Raw genomic sequence first — 21658 nt, 5'->3', positions numbered from 1 at the left:
CTTATAAAAAATTTACAACCAGCCCATACTGGTTGCAGCTAGTAAGTAGCTAGCTGATGCCTGAGAGTTCAGAAGTTCAATTTCAAACATGCACAGACACACAACAAAATGTTTTGCCACGTACCACTATTCATAATTTAAGCTATTTTTTCCCATCATAGCCCCTTCTCTCTAGAGGCTCAACTTCCCTCTCAGTTCCTCTTTCCCTTGCCCATCCTCATCCTCACCTCTTCCCTCTTCTCCCTGTAAGAACTGATTTCCTGAGTTATTGCTTTGGTGTCAGTTTTTCTGGATAACACGGCCGCAGTGACACGTGGTCTTTTCACTGTTAGGAAGAAGCTCGCTGCTCGCCTGCAAGAGGCTGAGGAAGCAATTGAGGCAGCCAATGCCAAGTGCTCCTCTCTGGAAAAGACCAAGCACAGGCTGCAGAATGAGCTGGAAGACATGATGATTGACCTGGAGAAGGCCAACTCAGCAGCTGCCTCACTGGACAAGAAGCAGCGTGGTTTTGACAAGATCATCAGTGACTGGAAGCAGAAGTATGAGGAGTCACAGGCAGAGCTGGAGGCTTCCCAGAAGGAGGCCCGTGGCCTCAGCACTGAGCTCTTCAAGCTGAAGAATGCCTATGAGGAGACACTGGACCACCTGGAGACTTTGAAAAGGGAAAACAAGAACCTCCAAGGTAGGTTTCATTCAGGTCCTGAAGCCAGTGCAAGAGCCACATCAGCAGATGGCTGGAGGGGATGCAGGTGACCTGCAGCAGCTGTGGGGAAAGATGTTTGTCTCATCCTGAGATGAGCTTTCTGATGTCATTTGAGACACTGAATGCTGCCAGTGAATGTTTTGCACATGGAGACTGGTATGACCAGAGCAGAGGCTTCCCTTTGCCCCTCTGCCAATGAAACCCACTGGCAGAGGAAGCAGTCCCAAGGGAGGAACAAGAAAGATGAGAGAGGTGCATTGGATGAAGTCTAAACAGCAGAGCATGGTGTTCCTAGCCTGCAGGTCACAAATAAAAACTAAATCACTAATAGCCACTTCAAAAAGCATTCACAAGAAAAGCTGTGCCTTCAAGTTGTCCAGGTAAAACCTCTTGCTGTAGGTGAAAGTAAGGCAGGCCTCTTGTACAGAGGATCCCTTGAGGTAGCAGCTTGAGGCATGGGTTCTCTACTCACACTCCATTAATCCAGACATCCAGAGATGTTCCAAAATCTCTGTTTGCTAAATCCATCCATCCTCTTTTCTTTCAGAGGAGATTTCTGATCTCACCAATCAGATTAGTGAAGGAAACAAGAGCCTCCATGAAATAGAAAAAATCAAGAAGCAGGTTGAGCAAGAGAAGTCGGAAGTTCAGCTGGCTCTGGAAGAAGCAGAGGTAAGGAAAGAATGCTCAAGGGAAAAGGAAAGAGGGTGTCTTTATCAGGATTTTCCATCATTTTCATCTGCCCTACTTTACCAGAGCATGTCTTCCTTCCACAGCTCTGGGATGTAGAGAATGATTATGAGCTCTGTCAAAAAGCTTCCCTTGCTAGGAAGGGAAGAATACATCAGTTCTTGAGGGATCTAAGGGGCACAGTTTACTTTCCTGGACTGTGTGGAATGGCTTTCTAAAACTCAGTGGTATTAGGAACTAACAAAAGTAAAGTGGTGAGGTATTTTACTTTATATGGGAAAGAAATGGGTTAATGCAGATTTTCTCCCTTTATTGTGATTGTGGGCCTCTGGCAATCACTGCTGATGACAGAATTTCCACGTGGCTTTCCCATTAATATGGTGTTGGCTCCTGGTCATGATGCATGGACCTCCTGCATCTTGTCTGGAGATCAGCAGGGATTTTGTACAGCTTTTACAATCCTCATTCCTCATTGTCTCAACGGAAGCCTAGCTAAGCTTGTGCAATTCCATCCTTCAGAGAGCACCTCCCAAAATATGATGTTCAGTTCTGGGTTTTCATTCTTGTTCTGTGCTTTCATTCCTGTTCAGGGAGACAAAATAACACTGGCTTATGTGAGACCTGAAAGTCTGAGGCCTTGTTATTTCTTTATGGGCTGTTATCTGCTTAGTTCTTCACTTCTATATATGAGAGAAATGTGGGAAAAAAGACAGGAACAAATCACCCCTGTTTCACACATTTGTCTTCATGTTAATTGGAAAGAACAGTTTTTGCATTTTGTCAGAGCTGATGTCTGTTATTTCTTTCCTTGAAGTCATCTTGCCTAATAAGATTATGTAATTGGAAAGTTTCCAACACTTTGTGATTTGGAGAGATTTTTGTGAGCGGGAGGGAATGGATGTGTGCACCCCTTTGTCAGCGTTCAGAAACACCCATAATCATGGGATATGATTCCATGCAGGTGCTTTTATTAAGAGCTCTGGGAATCAGGGGTACAGACCCAAATCTGACTCCGACACGACTTTTGAGCTGAACGTATTTTATATTCTTTCATTATATAACTTACATATTCATTATTAAACTTATAGTGTTCTATTGTATCCATTGACATGAGTTTCTCGTGATCTTTCTTAGGTCACTGACCACAGTTTCTCATGATTATTCTTACAATTAAACAGTAATTATATTTAATTACTAAACAATCACCACATCTAACAAGTATATCAATTATCATGTACTAGCTACACAGTGCAGTTCTAGCAAGTACTAGGTCTCCATGTGCTTAAGGTATTTATTTTTCCAGGGCTTACTAAGCTTATTTTCCTGTTAACCCTAAACCCCCATGATTTTAAAACCCTTTTACTATCACCTTCACTCTCCCAACAACAATCTTGTTTTAGCTTATCCCTGTCCCAGCCTGTGAATTTCCAGAGGGTGTCTGTACAGAGGTGTGGAGCAGGGAACATCTGTTGGTGTCAAAACCATGCAGGCAGGGCTGAAGGTGCTGGGGTGTTGTTTGGGTGGTTTTTTTTGGTGAGCTGTGAACTGTTTGACAATTTGTCCTCTCAGGAGCTTGCTTCTTGGTTTTCCAGCTGTCAGGTTGCATTAGAAAGCAAATAAATGCATTATTTTGCCATGTAAGCTTCTTGTGTCCTTGCCTAGAGAGAGAAGTGAGGAAACCAGAAGAGAAATGTGAAGGGATCATGTTTGTGCAGCTGTTTGTAGTTTGGGGGAAAAAAAAATCAATTCCTGGTTTGCAAGCTCTTGGTGTTTTCTATTTCAGGGAGCTTTGGAACATGAAGAAAGCAAGACCCTTCGTTTCCAGCTTGAGCTTTCTCAGGTTAAAGCAGAGTTTGAAAGGAAACTCACAGAAAAGGAGGAAGAAATGGAAAATATAAGGTAGTGTGCAGGAAGCAGCATGTTTCTTAAGGGAAAATCTGAAAAGACAAACTATTCTCAAGACCCAAGCCAGCTAAACACACGGCAGGTAGTTATGCCAGCAAAAGCAGATACTGTCTGTACCAGAAACCAAGACAGCTCTGACTATCTGCTGAAGGCTAGCCCTGCCACATTTCCCTTGCTCAGTTCAAATATTCCTGTCAGCTCAGACTCTGACAGTGTACAATTAAACCCATCATGCATAACACACTGCAGATGTAAAAAAACCAGGCTAACATAATCAATTCACAGCAGACCAGGGCCACTAACTCTGCATGTTGACAGTGTGGAGGTAAGTAGGTCTAGAGAGCTGCCATCTCCTAATCCTGTGTGGGATGGCTGCCTCCCAAGGGGACCCCCAGGCAAAATCAGCAGTACTTGCCCCAGTGGTGCTCAAACCCATCTATCTGAAGGCATTTCATTAATTTATGCAATTACAGCTATGCTGAGTGTGGGAGGATGTGAAGAGCTTGCTGTTATGTGTACACCATTAGGGTAAGCAGTGAGAATTGCAGACATGCAGAAAGTGTGAATGGAACAGGAGAGGAGCTTGCAGGTGAGATGGATAAATAGGAAAAAATGGAAAGCAATGAGGTGAGAGGAGGATGGTGGCTTTTGTCTCTCCCCTCCCACCCAGCAGAAAAGTCTGAAGAGTTATACCCTTAAGAGGAGGGTATAACATGCTAGCCTATGTGTCTGTGCAGTTATTCAGACAACTTTGGCCTTGAATTAGTCAGTGTTGTGATGTCATTAATTCAAGAATCATGTTATTGGTTATTGATAGGCTAAAGGGAAGGGGAAGTCCAAGACCCACCCTGGCCAGCATACCCAGAGGGATTTATATATTCATTGCTTCAAAACCAAGAATATTTTGGCCCTTTCACCTTCTGGAGTCCTGCAGATGTCTGGACTGCAGATATCTTGGGACAAGATGTGCTAATCAGTGCTTTTTGCTTCAGCTTCACAATGAGTGTTCAGCAGACATTCTGTGCTGCTTTCTGGAAGTTTTGGGCACAGTTCAATATCTTGCTGAAGCAATAAAGCCGTCAAGTTTTATCTTGTTGACTTGATGATTTCCCAGAACTCCTACACTTTCAGCAGAACTTGTCCAGCAGTGAAATAAATGTTTCCAAGTGTGTCCTGTTCTGTGCTTTGAGTTACTTTCTGGTTGTAACAGAGCAAAACTTTCTTTGTAAGACTTCTCTGTTACAGAATCAAGAAAATTAGGCTGTTTGCATCTGCTTTGTCTTTAAATTGACATTAAGCTGCCTTTCCCAAGGGGACCAGGCTGTCAACTGGGTGGGTTTAATCACTTCTAAATTCAGATGTCCATAACACAGATTTGTATTAATTAATCAATCCCCTTATAATTAGCACAAGAAAAGATTTTTCAACATCTATTTTAAGACACAATAAATTGTAGCTTACACATGCCATTTACTATTAAGAGCACCTACAGCTTAGAACGTAAAAAAAAAAGCTTCACTTTGATTAATCCCCTCCACTAATGCCTTCAGCAAAAGGCTGAGATGTAAATCATTCCAGGAAATTATTCAGTAAATATTTTACTAAGTGACTGTTAGGCTGGAAGTGCTCCCTGTCAGGTTCAAATCCATACTTGCTTGTGTTTACAAGAGCTCTGAGAGCACTCCTTGCTCCAGTACTGCCAAAGGAAATACAGAAGAAGGATTCTGGAGGTGCTTACAGATCAGGATTTAGCTGAGGGTGTGAAGCACACCAGCCAGTTAGACAGCAGTGAGGCAATGCAAACTATGCATGCTATGTATGAGTGCTACCTATGCCCATCAGAAATACACTCTTTCTGTAAGGGAGACACTTTCAGAAAGTGAAGTACTGCTGCAAGTACTTCTCTGTCCTTGAACAGAGAGGAAAATCATTCCATTCATCCTTCATGTCCTTTCCAGGAGAAACCAGCAACGTGCCATAGACTCGCTGCAGTCCACCCTGGACTCTGAAGCCCGCAGCAGAAACGAGGCCATCCGCCTTAAGAAGAAGATGGAAGGGGACCTCAATGAGATGGAAATCCAGCTCAGCCATGCTAATAGGCATGCTGCAGAAGCAACCAAGTCAGCACGAGTCTTGCAGACACAAATAAAGGTAGTGGTGCCCCCCAAGCACTCGCAGGCTGGGTTTCCTGAGCACAGACCAAACCAGCGGTGGTGATGGTGATTAAGAGAGAAGCTACTCCCAACAACAAAAAGGGAAAGCCTTAGTGATCATGTCTGGCATAAGAGAATACTGAAATGTGGATTTCTTCTCAGACTTGCATGCAAGCTGGATGAGATCCTGTCATAAAACCCTTGCTGGCTGCAGCCTCTGGCAGGTGCAGAAAGCTACAGCATGAGGAACAAAAAGCCTGTGATTTTCCTGTAAGATTGCAAGGCTTTTAAAAGAAGCAGAGGGCAAGTGGGTTGTTTGGAGTACAGGGACTGTGTGTATATTCAGCTTTGTTGTTTGTGTCAACATTTGTAGTAGCTTAAAAAAAAAGTGTTTCTTGCCAAGACACCTCTTCTCAGAACCACCAGCTCTGAGAGATTTGAGGACGCAGATTTTTTTTCCCTCCATTGCACTACATACCACAAAAGCTATTCAGCTTACAGTTTGGAAAGAAAATTAAAATATCATAAATTTAAAAAGTACTGAAATTCTTGAGGTTGATCCCAGGTAGCCACTGCAATCTGTGTTTCTCTGATATAAGGACAGAGGCTTGAAATGGGGTGTTTTATTTTAGGAGCTTCAGGTGCAGCTGGATGACTCGGGACACGTGAATGAAGATCTGAAGGAGCAGCTGGCAGTCTCTGACAGGAGGAACAATCTTCTCCAGTCAGAGCTGGATGAACTGAGGGCTTTGCTGGACCAGACTGAACGGGCAAGGAAGCTGGCAGAGCACGAGCTTCTGGAAGCCACCGAACGTGTGAACCTGCTTCACAGCCAGGTTGGCTTTTTCTGTGCCCTCTCCCTCACTGGCTAACCTGAGCCTTCTCTGTTGATCACTGACACAGTTTGTCCCATGGCCACCACAGGTCAGACACACCCTGGCATGCCTGCAGAGGTAAAATGAGGCAAAAGAGTTAAGTCACCCTGGGGATGTCCTACCTGACTCCAAGTTAGCTGGAAGAGATGATTCACTTTAAGCAGCTTCCAGGAATAACACTGATGGAAAACAAAAAGAGTCAGAGTTGATTTCTTTTATTCTTCCCTGCTGTGAAACCAGTTTTCTGCTTTAGTTAAGCCATGCCCTAGACAGTGAGGCATTTCTCTGGAAATAATGCAGGCACTGCTTTTGTGATGTTACTCAGCAGGAAAAACTGCAGGGCTGGGCTCTCACAACAGGGAGATCATGCAGGGCACCCACCTGCAGCAAAGTGCCCTCTGTGCCTGCAGGTCTCCACTGAGATCAGTCTTTGGGTGTTGTCCAGGTGGGCACTGCCACTTCTAGGGTGCCGCGGAGGGGCATGTCCCGCCTTGACAGCATTTTTACTAAAACCCAAAACTTCTCTTCACCAAATGATAGTCACAAAGAAATGAAAACGTGCTAAAGGCTGGCAATGTTTTGCAGTGTTTACTCCAGCCCATTGGTGATGTTTTAATCACCTCACTGGCTGATTAAGGATCATTAATTTACCAAAATGAACAGCCTTATTAATTCTTCTATTTCAGCCTATTGCTTATTATTTTATCTAAATCAAAATTTGAATATTTACAGCTGTAAGAGTATTTTTAATATTTCTTCCGTTTGAAGCTACCTATGATAGTCAAGGCAGCCCTTACTACATATTCCCAAATATTGCTCTGAGTAATTCGGAAGTGGCAAAAATCAGGAAGCTTTGGTGTGCTATGGTCTTTAGAGGAATTGTCTCTAATCATCACTTTTCCTCCTTTTCCACTATTCATTTGGGGAAAACTTAATAAAAGAACACAAGCCTGATCAATCAAAAGAAGAAGCTGGAGGGTGACATTTCCCAGATGCAGAATGAAGTGGAAGAATCACTCCAGGAGTGTCGGAATGCAGAAGAAAAAGCCAAGAAAGCAATCACAGATGTAAGTAGGCTTGTTCCTTGCTCACTTCTTTTCATACCACAGTGTCCAAGGACACTGGAGTGTAGTGAATGTCACAGACTTACTTGTAGGCAATGTAAAATAGAACCCTAGTGGTAAAGCACGGGGATAAAAAAAACAGGGAAAAGGGAGAGGCAGAATCTTAAATAAAAGCATTAGATCAGAGAGGAGGGAAAAGGCCTCCAAGGTTTTTCTGTCCTTCCATTTTCTCTGTCCAGGCAAGATATGCACACAGAAGGTATTCTGTAGAGCTTTGGCTACAGTGATTTATCCAACTAAGGGATAGTTCAGGACTGATCTTCCACCATTTATTCTGAAACATAATCCAACAGCATCCAGAATTTCCTGTAAAATGTGGCTGTTTTTTAGGCAGCAATGATGGCTGAGGAGCTCAAAAAGGAGCAGGATACTAGTGCTCATTTAGAGAGAATGAAGAAGAACATGGAGCAAACCATTAAAGACCTCCAGAAGCGACTGGACGAGGCAGAACAAATAGCTCTGAAAGGTGGCAAGAAGCAGATCCAAAAACTGGAATCCAGGGTAAGTTTGTGATCCAACTTCAGACTGCTACTTTCTACTTACAGAATTGGCACTAGATGGGTAGCCTAGTGCTGCCTGGTAAGTTCACAGAGGCTGAGAAGGGGTAGTATGGACACTTTCCTCTGTTTCACAAAATGCAGGTGAGCAGCTCATGGAGGCACGATTCCCCTTCATTATCCAGCTATGAGCTGCTGACCAGTAGATGAACAAAGCCCTTGATTAGAAAAGAGTTAAAAGCCCCAGCACCTAAACTCAGCAAAAACCTACCCCAGTGCTTGCTTTGGTTAAACTTTTTTGGCCTTTGCACATGTCTGCACTTCTGATTGATGGTGCAGCCGGAATATTTTTATGAAAAAAACAGAGTGGAAAGGTGACATTTTGATCTCTTCCTGAAATTTGACTCTATGGAGAGACCTAGCAAGTAAGCGTTTCCTGAACTGTGAGCCAAATTTTCTGGTGCTTTACATATATGTAGCATAATGGCAAGGGTTTTTTCCCTTTTTGGCAGGTTCGTGAGCTGGAGAATGAACTTGAGACTGAGCTCCGTCGCAATTCGGACGCCCAGAAAGGAGCCCGCAAGTTTGAGAGACGCATAAAGGAGCTGACTTACCAGGTATGCAGCAAGCACCAGGGCACTGCAAGACACGTCCTGAGCAGCCTCGGGGTTACAGTGAAGGAGGAAGGATGGCCTTAGGCAGAGCTTTCTGACTGCTGGAAGCTTTAGGCACAGCAGGAGCATCTCCCTATGGCTTCCATCACAGAATGCTTTGGATTGGAAGGGACTTTGGAGATCATCTCATTCCAACCCCCCTGCCATGTGTGGGGACACCTTCCACCAGACCAGGCTGCTCAGAGCCCCATCCAACCCGGCCTTGAACACTTCCAGGCATGGAGCATCCACAGCTTCTCTGGGCAACCTGTGCCAGTGATCATCATCCTCTTGGCTGATTTGCTGTAACTAATGTTAGAAAGCCTCTGTTGCTGGGATTTGGACATTTTTAGCACAGTATTAATATGGAACAGGCCTCAATGACTATTTACAATGCAAGGGAAGAAAGAGCCCAGCTCCCTCTCAGCTGTGCTGCTGTTGCTAAAAGGAGCCATAGGACTCAGGTGGCTCTAATGCCCTGCTCAGTGTAGGGTTGCTGAGTCCCAGGGCTCTGTCACCTATTATTGAGCCTCCTGCAGCTTTGCTAACAGCTGCTCATGCTGCTTGGCCTTCAAAAAAGGCCTGCAGGACAGAGCACTTACCCTTTTGCTTTGAACAGCATTAAGAAGATAAACCCATCCATCTGCCTTAGGAGATTATTTAGCCTCCTACCTGTTGTTTTATTCTGACTTTCGTACACAGAAGCTGAAGGTTGTTTTCTTTGAATACAGCGTGCAGGCAGAATTAGCTGGTCCCTCTGCTTATGGAGCATGACAGCTTAAACTAGGTTTTTTTACCAGAAATGCCTGTGAATCAAACTTCAAATTATGCAAATAACATAGTTCCAGGCTCACCCATATCTGCTTCAACATATAATGACACGATTTATAATGACAAGCGTGCTCCTCACCCTGAGCAAGGAACTCTGCCTGTATCTGCACACCTCTGAAAGTGTGTGCACATATATATCTTTCTTTACATCCATTTATATTTACATTTATACATATATTTACATTCTTTACATAAATTATATTTATATCTATACATGGGAAAGGTAATCTCAGTCTTCACTCTTCACACATGTATATTCAATGACGATGTAGAAATTTTTATGTGTACACAGGACATGGCTAGCTTGTGCTTTGAGCTATAAGTTTCAAAAATATATATGGCATCCATAATTATTGTGCTGTGGTAGATGCTTTAAGCCTTTTTCCTCTATCAACCCAATTAATGGTGTTTTGATACAGTCAGAAGAAGATAAGAAGAATCTTGCCAGGATGCAGGATCTAATTGACAAGCTGCAATTAAAAGTGAAGAGTTACAAGCACCAAGCAGAGGAAGCTGTAAGTAACCGTCTGGGTCTTTCTACCTTTGAGAGATGTATTGTTCTAAACCCACAATTTTTTATTCATAGAAACTTCTAGTACAAATACATCTTTTGTGCCCATAAATAATTATTTTAATAACTGTTTTATATTATATATAAAGTAAAATATATAGCATATGTGTTGATTATATTTAAGAAAAAGTATGCCATTTTAGCCTAAGACTGCAGTGTAATTTGCAAGAGAAGGGGATGAAGGAACAGCCCCTCAGCCCCTCCTAGCCCCTCAGAAGACACATTGAGAGCCTCTCAGTTCACTTAACATGGAAAATGCCACTAGAAATATCAACCCTGTAAAACAACAATCTCAGTTCTGCAGGAGGCAAGTGGTGCCCATACAGCTGTTACCTACTCACGCTGAGCACTTTCCATCCCACTTGAAATTAAAAGCTTTGTTTCATGTGGACAGGAGGAAATCAGCTGTACTCTTTTTTTTCTCACCAGGAAGCTCAAGCCAATCTGTACCTCTCAAAGTACAGAAAACAGCAGCATGATCTGGATGATGCTGAAGAAAGGGCTGAAATAGCTGAATCTCAAGTTAATAAGCTGAGGAGCAAGTCAAGAGACATTGGCATGAAAAAGGTATGGTCATACTGTATGGGGTAGATGTGAGTGTTTAACACACAACAGTGGATGCTCTGTATCTGTTACACCTCTGAAAGTAGTGTAGACTAGGAAAATCTTGGGTTTCTACATTTGTTTTGTTTCATTCTGCCCTTTATTTTAATATTAAGATAACCATGTAGGACAGCAATCTGATACTTAAACAAAATATATTCTCTGTATTTTTGTTGTCATTTAACCTCTGTTCTCAGCAGCAGAAGCAGAACTGGTGATTTGGTGGGTTTGTTTTTGGTTTTGGGGTTTCTTTTTGCAAAGGATATTAAAAGACTCCACCTTTTTCTCTCCCTGATGATGTAGATTTCTATGTATGTAGTAAAACCTGGGTATTACCACATCAGCAGATATTTTAACATTGCTCTTTCAATGAACTTGTATTGACTGGAAGAGCTGGATGAAAAGAAAATATTGGTGATTAGTCACTTAGGTGCTGGGAAGTCATTAGTGATTAGACATATATTTGTGGTGTTTTGCACTTGAACTGAATGGTAGCAATAATGTTGATGAAACTAGAAGGCACTGAAGAACTTAGTATGGAACTGAAAGCAAACTTATCTATGCTTGCCTTGTGGCAAACAGGGCAAAAAAGAGTGAGGTTGTTACTTCTAGGAATGATAGGAACAGGAGCTGGGTCATTGCTAAATCTATTTCATTTGCAAGTTTAACAAACTTCCATGCTTAACATCACATATGTTTTATGGAGTTGATAGCTCCCAAGCTAAGGGAATAAAAGCCCTTTACACTCTTAATTTATGCTTTTGTATTGGCCTAATGAAATCACCTATGACTGATACAAATTACTGCTGCTCCACCTAATGAAATCACCCGTGACTGATATAAATTACTGCTGCTCCACCAGAGCAAAGATACATTAAAACTACCTTAATATCTGGTTTATCACACATTTATGTACAATTAAGCAGTACTGTAATGGAACCTCAAAAGATTTGCAGCTTTTAAGGATAAAAAATTTCCGCAGATTTTTCTAAATTATTCTACCCCTAAAAAAAAAAAATCAAAATTAATATAAATTCATTTAAAGATTCACAAAGCCATGGCATCACACAAACACTGAAACAGGTACACCATGAGAATAATTTATTTTTTTAAATACTATTAAAGTTGCTGTTTATTTCCTGTACCTTACTGGTACCATCTTAGTGCTTCAAACATGCAGAAGTCACAGAAAAGTGGATGCCTGTTTTTACTAGTCAGATGCTGTTTGCCAACACCAATTGCAGCTCTGGCAATGGAGCAGAGTGTTGCTCTGTCAAAAGATGAGCTCGGTGGAACATTCGCTGCTTGTGGCAGCAAATGCAGGAGCTGCCAGGAGGTACATTTAGGTGGAGACTGCTGTCCCAAAAATCACATGTCCTTTGGGGAGAGAAGGACACTGTAGAGACTACTCTAATCGTGCAGCATTAGAAATACCTTGCCTACTGCTACAGTACCCATTTCCTGAATACTGCAGGGAGTGTGTGTCGATCAGAGCACCACCATCTATTAAAAAATGGTTGTTGAAGTCCTCTGCCATCACAAGGATCTATATAATCTAGAAAAAGGACAGGATACCTGCCTTGTTAGCTGGGATAAGATGGCAAATGTTGGCCAGACTGCTGCTAGTCTATGTCAGTTACAAACTGGTATAATACCAGGAAACAGAATACCAAATACCAGGGAACAGAAGCATTAATGCAGCTTTTGTCACTTACTTGTGAACTCACACTAAAACCTCTTGACATTTCTATTTTTTAACAGTTGCATACTATCTCAATTGCCTTTCAGGTTCATGAAGAGGAATAAAAAAGTCCAAGCTGACAAATACGAGAAAATACTTGACATAATCATGCACAACTGAAAGCAGATGTAGAAAAAAATAAGCACTTACAAAAATAAACATCAAGTGAAAATCTAAACAGACTGTATAGCATATTTCATTTATTTACTTTTTATTTTGCCAAGCCTTAGGGATCAATAGAAGATTACATCTCGCCAACAGCCGACTTCATTATATTGGAACAAATCCTAATTGGCAGATCTCTGAACAAAATCAAAACTAAGGGCAAATCCAGTCATGCTGCACAGCCTCACATATTTTATATGCAGATTGTTAAAGCAGCTATCCTGGTTTATGAACAGTACTTCTCCCTTCACTCTCTGAAGCCACACTGCCATTCTCTTGCTCTCCCTTCCCTTCCCATTCCCAGAATGGAGTTGGGAGTTGAAAGCACAAAAGGTGAAAAACCACAGGCTAAGAACAATTTCCTGGAAACAGCAGTGGAATAAGAAAATTAATGGTAACAGCAACAATGTTAATTTTTAAAAGTATACAAAAGAGAGGGTGATGCACATGCAGAAATGCTCACCCTGGACCCCTCCCTGAAGGAACCTCTTTTACCACACAGACAGTCCCTCTCCCCAGTGAAGTGGGGTAGTATCAAATAGCATTTGGGTTCTGGTCATGCCCCCTCATGGCTATTGCAAAAACACAACAGCAGCACAGATTAAAACTTTGGAAGGGACAGTTCTTAAAGCTGGGATAACTCAGCTTCCATTTATCCTGCCTGCAGGACCCTGAGTTTTGGAAAAGAGAAAGATTTCCATATAAACAGCTTCCACTACCACCAGTCAAGGGACTTCTCTTTGCCAGCTGCAGGACAGGCACAGGAGATGGTGTTAAGGGACATCTCCCTGTGGCTCAGAAATAATGAATTCTCTTCAGTCTTTCTTGCCTTTAAACAGGGAACTGATCCGTGGTAGTTTAACAACAGCCAGAAAATTAAATTCAAAATAAGCCACTCCCCTTCCCCCCACCCCTTTCTGGTAAGAGAGAGACAAAAGCAGAGACTGTGGGTTGAGATAATTTACTGACAGCAAAGAGCAACAAGTTAATAACAAAAGCATACAAGAAGAGATGCTTTACCCACAAAAAGGTGTTCACTAGCTCAATTTAGTTCCATGTGGCTGCTGGGACAAAGACAAGATGGTGAACACTCCCTGTAGGTCATGTCCATGTGGTTCCCTGGGACAAGGACAAGATGGCAGCTGGCTCCACATGTTTTTCCAGACTAAGACAAGGTGGCAACCATTCCCATGTGGACCCCAGGACAAAAGCAGGATGGTCCATGTCACAAAGCCCATTTTCCAGACCACTGTGGTGGGCTGTGCTTGGCAGCATCCAGCTTCTCACACCTCACTCTGCCACTGCTTTGTTCCCACAGCTGTTCCCACTCTGACACTCCTCTGCTCCCCCATCACTGCCAGCCCAGCGCGCTCTGCTGGGCTCAGACTTGCTGCTGTCGACAGCAGACATGGTCGTTACTTTAAAATAAAATAATAAATGAAATGAAAACCAGTGAGCTCTTTTTCCCTCACTCTGGGGAAAAAAAAAAAAAAAAAACTTAAAATTTAGGGATTTCTTCTCTGGAAACTTCTTTGTCCCTTTAGGAAATCCAATTTCGCATGCTGACTTGTCACAGGATGAGTGGGAGCTTCACACAAGCCCTGCCTTAGCCTCAGATTTTTGGCAACAGCTATTTAAGCTGTTTAAGAAATCACTCTGGCCTGCAAATTCCAAGGATGGCAGATCAGGCCTATTTATAAAATTAGTTACTTATTGAACAGACAGAAGGTAACACATGAAAGGTCTAATTCTGACACAGTATAAAACAAAATAACTACCAGTAGATTACATAAAACAGTACATGATATCAAGGTACCTATATTAAAACTAGCAAAAGAAATACTCGGCCACCAGAGGACTAAGTGCAAAGCAGGCATCCCTGCTCTGAGGAGAAACTCCAGTTTCCAGGAAAATGTGTGGAAGACTTCTGCATCATGAAAGTTTGATGCAGCTTATACAGTTTGTAAAGGCAGAGCCTGTCAGTCAGAATTCCAGTTTATCTTTCCAGATGGTAATGCCATGGTGCCAAAATAACTTGCTACAAGACAACTCTGGTTTAACTCACCAGTTAAAGACAGCTCTGTCTGGTTTAACTCACCAGTTAAAAAGCAACAGGTAAGCTCATGTGGGGGATGAGATGCTCCATGACTTTTCACATGAGTATCCATTGACTTTCTTCCTTCCCATTTGTTCATTACTGTTGCTCAGAAAATCACATTTGCATGTGGCTCTTACTGTAACTCAAAGGGGAAGGTGGAAGAACTCTTGGTTGTTTTCATCACCAACATCAGTAGTATCTGTGTTTAGAGAGCTATTTTCTTCCTGTATGTCACCGTGTTCATATGATTCCTCTCTTCCTTTTCTTCTAGACAAAATAAAAATACTTATAAGGACTACTGATGTGTACAATTAATCCCCTAATAGCGGAACAAGAACAAGATGCAATCACCATGAAGGTAAGTCAGCATTTTTCATTTTAGTTTTATCTGAGTAAAATAAGCATCCACACAACAGTGCAGATACATGCCTGGTTTTTCCATCTAGTCCTCCATCAATGTAACCAGAGCTGAATTAACCTGTCAACTGTTCCACTTCTTCTGATTACAATATGTGTGACAACCCCAACAGGTCCCAAGATAACCTAATCTTGCTTAAATTGTGTAGACAACTGCATCTCAAAGTATATTATCATCTCTAAAGCATGTTACAGCTGTTTAATAAGCAGCATGCAAGTGAATCTCTGTGTACAGAGAAAAAAAAAAGACTAAGGCATAGTAATTTCAGAGTTTTCTTTCTCATGTGTTTTTGCTGTACCTCATGGTACCCATAAAATGTCTCCTGAAGCTTATGAAATTCAGACTGTGACAAAATCTTCAAATAAATATTCAAGGTCTGGATTTAGGTACTTCCCTTCAATTTGAGTTGGGGGTCCATTTTGAGGTTTCAATCTCCCAGTGCCAGAATTACCTTTCCCCACTTACTGCTCAGTTCTTTTCACTTTACTCCTGGTGGCCCTTGTCCAGACACCCTGTTCACATTAGGATTCTCTTCCCTTTTTCTTAAAACAGAAGATCAGTTTAGCAAACAATGCTAACAATGCAGATGTTTAGTCATAACTGTCTAGCCACAGGTACTCATTACCATTTTTTTTAAAGTTCCAAAGTTTGGCTCAGACCCTTCTTCAAATCTTGAGGGGCTTGGTATAACAGTATCTTAAAAAATAAGTACTCTAATGATGTACATACCTTGAGACAGAAAAGTACCACTGCTATTGCCACTGCTATTGCCACTGCTATTGCCAATGCACCAAACAGAATTTTCCCAGCGTTACCTGAATTTTCTTTAAAAATACAAGTAGATAAAAGAAGTGCTTATTGTTCAATAAATATATCAAAGCTATGATTTTTTCTTATATATAATCTAAAAGGTATGATTTAGGGAAAAAGAAACATTAAAAGGAAACTGAGACAAGGACAACGATGTTCAAGTTACTTGACTCATACTGTAAGACTTTGAAGTGATACTTTACTGACTTAAGTGTGAATAGCTGAAAGCAGATTTTTTTCACTTAATTGTGCTGATAGCAAATTCTATGTGTGCTCATGGGATAGGATTTGACAACTTCTTAATAAAAGTCCCATTTAAAAACAATCAACTGCCCAGTGTGCTAAATACTGTCTCCTGGTATGGTGCTCAGTGCCATTAAGAGCACTGCTGATTTACAGTAGAGCAGCTCCGTAAATGTTATCCAGACTGGATCATAAATTTCATTACTCGTGCTGCAAAATCTTTGCAACTTTAATCTGAAATGTTGCCCAGCTTGATAGCGCAACAATCCAGGTGGGCACAAGAAATCCTGAGATGAGTGATAACCATGGATTCCACAGGAGATCAAAGCCCACCTAGAAGAAACCTCTGCACAGCACCAAACTCTTCTCTCAGAAGAACTGTATGGCTGTTCTACCTCAGGTTGTCTTTTTCCCTGCTGTGCCTTGTTCAAAGAATTTGAAAAATTCTACATTCCTCTGGAAACTTCCTGTGGATGTCTGAAAAACAGCTAAAAAATAAGAACTGCTAAAACAGCATTTAATCTGGTCATTGCCTTTAGCTTGACTCTGTAACCACATGCAGACCTATGTTTATATCTTGTAAATTCCTTTAGAAGAGCAGCTTTAAGCTACAACTCTTCCTTATGCAGGAGGTGATTGTAAATCTCTTTTTTCCCCTCAAAAGCCTTCTTTTCAGCACCCCTTGGAAACTCTTCTGATGGCTCAGAAGCTGCTGTGCTATGGCTGCCAACACAGTTTAGCCCATTCCCTACTGTCTCCATCCACTTATCTGCTTTCAGGCTGGGCTGAAAGCCACAAAGGTGCTCATCTGTAGTTATTATCACTTATTCTAGCCCCTTATCTGTTATGTTGTCTCTATTTTTCATGTCTTGCTTTTCATGGCTTGTTTCAAGTTATCTTCTTTGTTTAGAAGAGATGCCTTTTATTAGTTCTCAGTCTTTTCAGTGATTGTATGTAATTGTGTGAAATGTTTGTGTGCTACTGTTTTATGTGCTACTGACAATGAAATAACTGTAAGTAAGATTTCACAGCTGGGAATTTACTATAGCTCATAAAAACACAGGCATTTAAACATATATATCCCCAGGCCTAAAAAAGGCCTGCTGTGTAGAATTAAAGCTTTGAGAATAACAACTGTGTGTTCTCAATAAGCTTTCTTCTACAGCCAACTTCTACCACAAGCTTTGGGCCTCCCATCATCTCTCTGCTACATTTAAAGCTATGTTTGCCCTCAGCAGAGCACTTAGGACAGAATTCTGAGAGCCCTGCTGTGCCCTCAGCTATGAGAGCAGTTGGTGGCAACTGAAGGCAGACACTGATTTGGTAACCTTTGCCACAATAAGCTGCTGACTGAAAAAAGGAACTTCCAGACTTTAAATAAACACATCTTTGGTAACTTTTTTTTCTCCCCGAGCCAACAAAAATAAAATATGTCTCTCTTCCACCCAACGGTACCAATCACATCAAATTACACAAAAGTAAGCACACGTTGCATCAGTGTCCTGAGAGCTGGCAAAGAGCCATCACTGCTGTCCCAACTACATGCCCACCCATTCATGTAATGAAGGCTGAAGACATTCACCCAGAAAAGCATCTTCTAGTGGAGCCAGTGTCCCCCTTCAAGGGGTATATTCTGAACTCCAGAGTTGTTTCCATGACTAGTTTTTAACTCATTGTTGTAGCATTGATTCTTTTTATGTAATAATTGTTTTTGAGATTTCTGATTGACTCTTAGGCTGTGCATTGTCCTAACTGGTCCTCATGCTCTGAAATGAAAGGAGCAGCAACTTACCGACGTGCAAAGTTGTCACAGCAAGTTTTGTGTAGAGAGGTGTTGAGATATTACACAGATATTCTCCACTGTCGCCTGCAGTAAGATGATCCAGCCTCAGTGAGAAGTCACTTTCGTTAACCTGGACTCGAGGATGGTGAGAGTGAGATGTGCCATTGAAGGAGGCCAGGACTGAGGTCACTGCATTTCTGTGTAATGTCCAGACAACACTGAAACCATCAGTGCTTGCAGCGTCATTGCCGTGTTCACACGGAATTACAGTGCTCTCTCCTTCCACCTTAGCCACGTGGTCTGAAACAGATAAAGAGCCCTCTGCACTTTTTTTGGAAAATACTGTGAAGGTTCTCTAGACATTTTGTGATTTTTTTTCTTAGGTTTGATACTACCATGAACAAATACAAAAACAGATTTCACTGCTTTGATATTGCATTCAAATATCACAGTATGTTTCTAGAAGCATCTGAAGATTTTAAAAACACATGCATCTTACACTAAAAAGTCTAATTGATATTCGCAATATTTATGAATATTCTTTATTAAAAATTTGACTATTTTTCCTTTAATTGAGGGGCTTATTAATAGAAGTTGTTTAGTCTACTCTATGTTACTATGTAAAACAGCAGGAAATTGCACATGCTGGGAGCAGAGAGAAAATGGAACTGATCAGATACCTGCACATCTGAAGCAAAATGATAAAACACAACATAATTAAACTAAAAGAATAAAAAGATTCTATGTAGTTAGGAATAACTTTCAGTTATGGTGAATTTAAGTACGTTACTTCTCTATGTTGAACATTTAACAATTAATAAGTAAATTTTAAAAAACAGGAAAGGGAAGGAGAAGGTAAGTGGAATTAACACCTAATGTATAAATTACTAATACAAGACAAATTAACATCATAGCACAACTACAGGTTTGACAACAGGGATTTGACAGCAGTGGTGGCTGGCAGTCAACTGGAGAGGAAGATAATAGATTATTTTGACATAGTATAGCTACACTTGATTTCTGTGAGGGAGGGGGGTTCAATAAACAAAGGTGTGGGGCTGAAAATCATGAAGACAAAAAAAAACCAAAATTGTACCCCACACTGCTATTATAGAAACAAAAGGAAAGCATTTTATTTTCAAAATATTCTACTGAGGGGTTAAATGGAAGCAGGGAAATGCAATACATGTGTAATGATATGTACCTTTTTCTCTTGTGCATCAGGCAGAGATAAAAAACAGACACTTACAGTGCACTTGGTAGCTACTATGATGCCATACTGGAAACCTTTCATATTGTAAGCTATTCCATGTAAATTAAAAACTGAACTCTTATTCCAGAGTTTATGCAGTGGGTTAGGAACTGAATGTCTGCATACACTTTAGGGGTTAATCAGGGTGATGGAAGCAAATCTCACAAGAGAACTGCTCTTGCATTGCTCTTCCATCAATTAAAAATATTTCCCTAAGAAACAGGACAGGTTGAAAACCACCAGTTATTTACTCAAACTGAATTTCCAATGAAATTCAGGAGGAAGACAAAGCAGTCTTTCATAGTCCTGCTTTTTCTTAACTAACAAAATGAGTTGCTGTTTTCTAAAATGTAAACTGTTTGCTGCTCTCCATTCCCATGCACCCCAGCAGATTGGTACTCAAGCATGCATGTGAAGAGAAGTACAATGAAAGGATCAAACAGTACCAATAAAAATCTGGCAAAAGATGGGAAATGGACAGAATAAAATTCATGTGCAGCTAGAGCAGCAGGCAAACTTTCACCTTCCTCACAGAACACACATATTGTCTAAGGTTTCCACATATTTGTCCAATGGGCAGAATTCTTTTATTGATAGAAGGTAAAGTTTATTAGGCACCTCTTAAAATGTGAAACTGATATAGAAAAGATGTTAAGAGTCAAGGTAACTTACAGAAGGGTGGGCTAGCCCCTCTCATTCCTACTTTTCAGAAGTAACTTGCAATGCTGCCTTGTAATCCTAACAAATGCATTTCAAAGAGAAAGGTATATTCTTTTGCACTGTCCCATATCCATGTTGCCCCACTGCAGGAAGACTGTCTTTAGTTTGACTCTGAAGCCAGCTCTAAAATTCATTAACAATGCTGAGAGAGATTTCATTCCTACCTTGCATCTTCCATTCAGCAGCCCACACTTCATGATCCAAATGAATGTGACAGTAGTAAGTATCTGTTATGTTTATAATGTCCTTGTCACTTCTAAGAGAATAGAAAACTCCATTCCTAGTTGCCTCCCGATCTGTCTCTTGGATGGATGTATTGCCCTGTACCCAAGATATAGATGGTGCCAGATAAGTGAGAAAAGCATAGCACTTCAGTCTCCTTTCTGTGTTTGTCTTTTGGTATTCCAGTGCATAAGAAGAAGGAGCTGTAGATGAAAAAAAAAAAAAAATTAGAAAATAAGTCCTACTACTTACAAAATGTTTTTTAACTTGAAGTGGTTACTCTTTTGAAATACCATTGGGGAGAATGAATACAGCCAAGAATAAAACTTCAGCTGTGTTTGATTTCAGAAGAAAGCACAGCTACTTACAAGGCCAAGATTTGTACTGTTCTGAGAAGCCACATTATATGTACCACATAATTACCCCTTAGAAACCAGGGTGCATTAGGCTATGAAAACAAGTGCTGCACTAAAATTTTCCAATCCATGTTGCAATATCTCACCAGAGCTAAAAAACTACTGCATAACACCATCAGGCCCAAAATGTGCTCTGCTGGGTTGGAGGATTTTGATTCCATGGGAGAAACAACACAAGGAGATCTGCTGGTGCCATCCCATTTGCAGTGGTGTGATCCAAGGGCTTTTGATGCCTCACTGACCTTTTATGTGTAGCAGCACTACCACCTCTGTTTGATATTGCACCGTTCCCACGTAGCAGGTGTAAGGGCCCTCGTCAGCCATGGTCAGGTTACTGAGTTTCAAGGAGGCATTTCCACTAGGGATGTTCTCGGGGAAAAGGTGTGTTCTGAGTCTGTAATGTGGATCCTGTCCTTGCAGCTGATCCTTGTGCTGGTAGTAACTGTGCACATATTTGTTCTCTTTTTTCCAGTGAATTACTTCATCATGCCCAGGTGGGAAACGACAAGGGAGGATGCAATCCTTGGAAAACAGCCCTGTTACTTCTTCCTGTTCTGTAAAACCTAAAGCCCGTAAGTACAAATGAGTAAATTTAATCCAATCTACAAGTATATTTCTGCACCTTTTTATCCCTGACAAAAAAACGCTCTTGGAGGCGTGCCAAAGTCTCTTTCATGACTTTTCTGTCACATGAGTCTCTTGAGACAGAAAGGGTGTCCCTCCAGTTTACAGGATTACAACACAGAGCTCTGCTCTTTGAACTTCTAATCAGTTTATGTAGAAATCCCAAATCAGCACCTACATATTCACATCAGCACCCTGCCAACTTACCACCTGAGCTTCAAATGTGTTTCCACATCTCAAACCCCATCTTTTCTACCTTAGACTTTAAAAGCCTTTTGAGCTGCATCTTTCTACGTGTTCAAACATTCACAGTGCCATGCTGCAATGCCCCATATGTTACCAATTACCCTCACACAGTGCCCAGCAGTTGTACCACCACAGAGAAAAAAGACATGGTGCTGCAATTGATGGGAAGGACAGAACTTCTTGAAACAGCTTTGCCACCACAGACAGCGTCAGGAAGTTCTGTCCCAGCCCCTTGAAATAATTAAGGTGTACATTCCACAAATTGACACAAGTGGAAGCATCTCATTTCTGTTAACATTTAACTTAGACCTTGCT

General features: G+C 41.3%; 2 protein-coding genes across 21 annotated transcripts in view; one reads left to right on the top strand and one right to left on the bottom strand.

Annotated features, from left to right (window-relative positions):
• Positions 1-12524, top strand: part of MYH15 (myosin heavy chain 15) — a 67408-nt gene extending 54884 nt beyond the window's left edge. For 4 of the 6 annotated variants that reach the window (XM_085589075.1, XM_085589078.1, XM_085589064.1 and 1 more), the window contains exons 33-42: positions 333-682; positions 1251-1375; positions 3177-3292; positions 5257-5449; positions 6084-6287; positions 7268-7393; positions 7781-7951; positions 8460-8564; positions 9851-9946; positions 10432-12524. In XM_085589075.1, coding sequence (XP_085445201.1) covers positions 333-682; positions 1251-1375; positions 3177-3292; positions 5257-5449; positions 6084-6287; positions 7268-7393; positions 7781-7951; positions 8460-8564; positions 9851-9946; positions 10432-10593 — 1648 coding nt within the window. In that variant the 3' untranslated portion in view covers positions 10594-12524. The remainder of the gene's footprint in view (positions 1-332; positions 683-1250; positions 1376-3176; positions 3293-5256; positions 5450-6083; positions 6288-7267; positions 7394-7780; positions 7952-8459; positions 8565-9850; positions 9947-10431) is intronic. The other 2 variants (XM_085589085.1, XM_085589092.1) reach the window with 1 other exon arrangement.
• Positions 1-21658, bottom strand: part of HHLA2 (HHLA2 member of B7 family) — a 52172-nt gene that overhangs the window by 26830 nt on the left and 3684 nt on the right. For 8 of the 15 annotated variants that reach the window (XR_014957789.1, XR_014957790.1, XR_014957792.1 and 5 more), the window contains exons 4-7: positions 20716-21036; positions 20000-20260; positions 17873-18163; positions 14610-15851 (exon numbers count right to left, since the gene is read on the bottom strand). Coding sequence is in view for 7 of the 15 variants with exons in the window: in XM_077790923.2 (XP_077647049.1) it covers positions 15661-15851; positions 17873-18163; positions 20000-20260; positions 20716-21036 (1064 nt within the window). In the remaining 8 variants the exon portion in view is untranslated. Of the gene's footprint in view, positions 1-1369; positions 1976-12526; positions 15852-17872; positions 18164-19999; positions 20261-20715; positions 21037-21658 lie in introns of those variants that run through there. The other 7 variants (XM_085589364.1, XM_085589370.1, XM_077790924.2 and 4 more) reach the window with 6 other exon arrangements.

The sequence above is a fragment of the Lonchura striata genome, chromosome 1 (assembly GCF_050655825.1).
Source record: "Lonchura striata isolate lonStrDom1 chromosome 1, ASM5065582v1, whole genome shotgun sequence".
Lineage (NCBI taxonomy): Eukaryota > Metazoa > Chordata > Aves > Passeriformes > Estrildidae > Lonchura > Lonchura striata.
The sequence above is the reverse complement of the archived record's forward strand: the minus strand, read 5'-3'. Positions and strand labels throughout refer to the sequence as shown.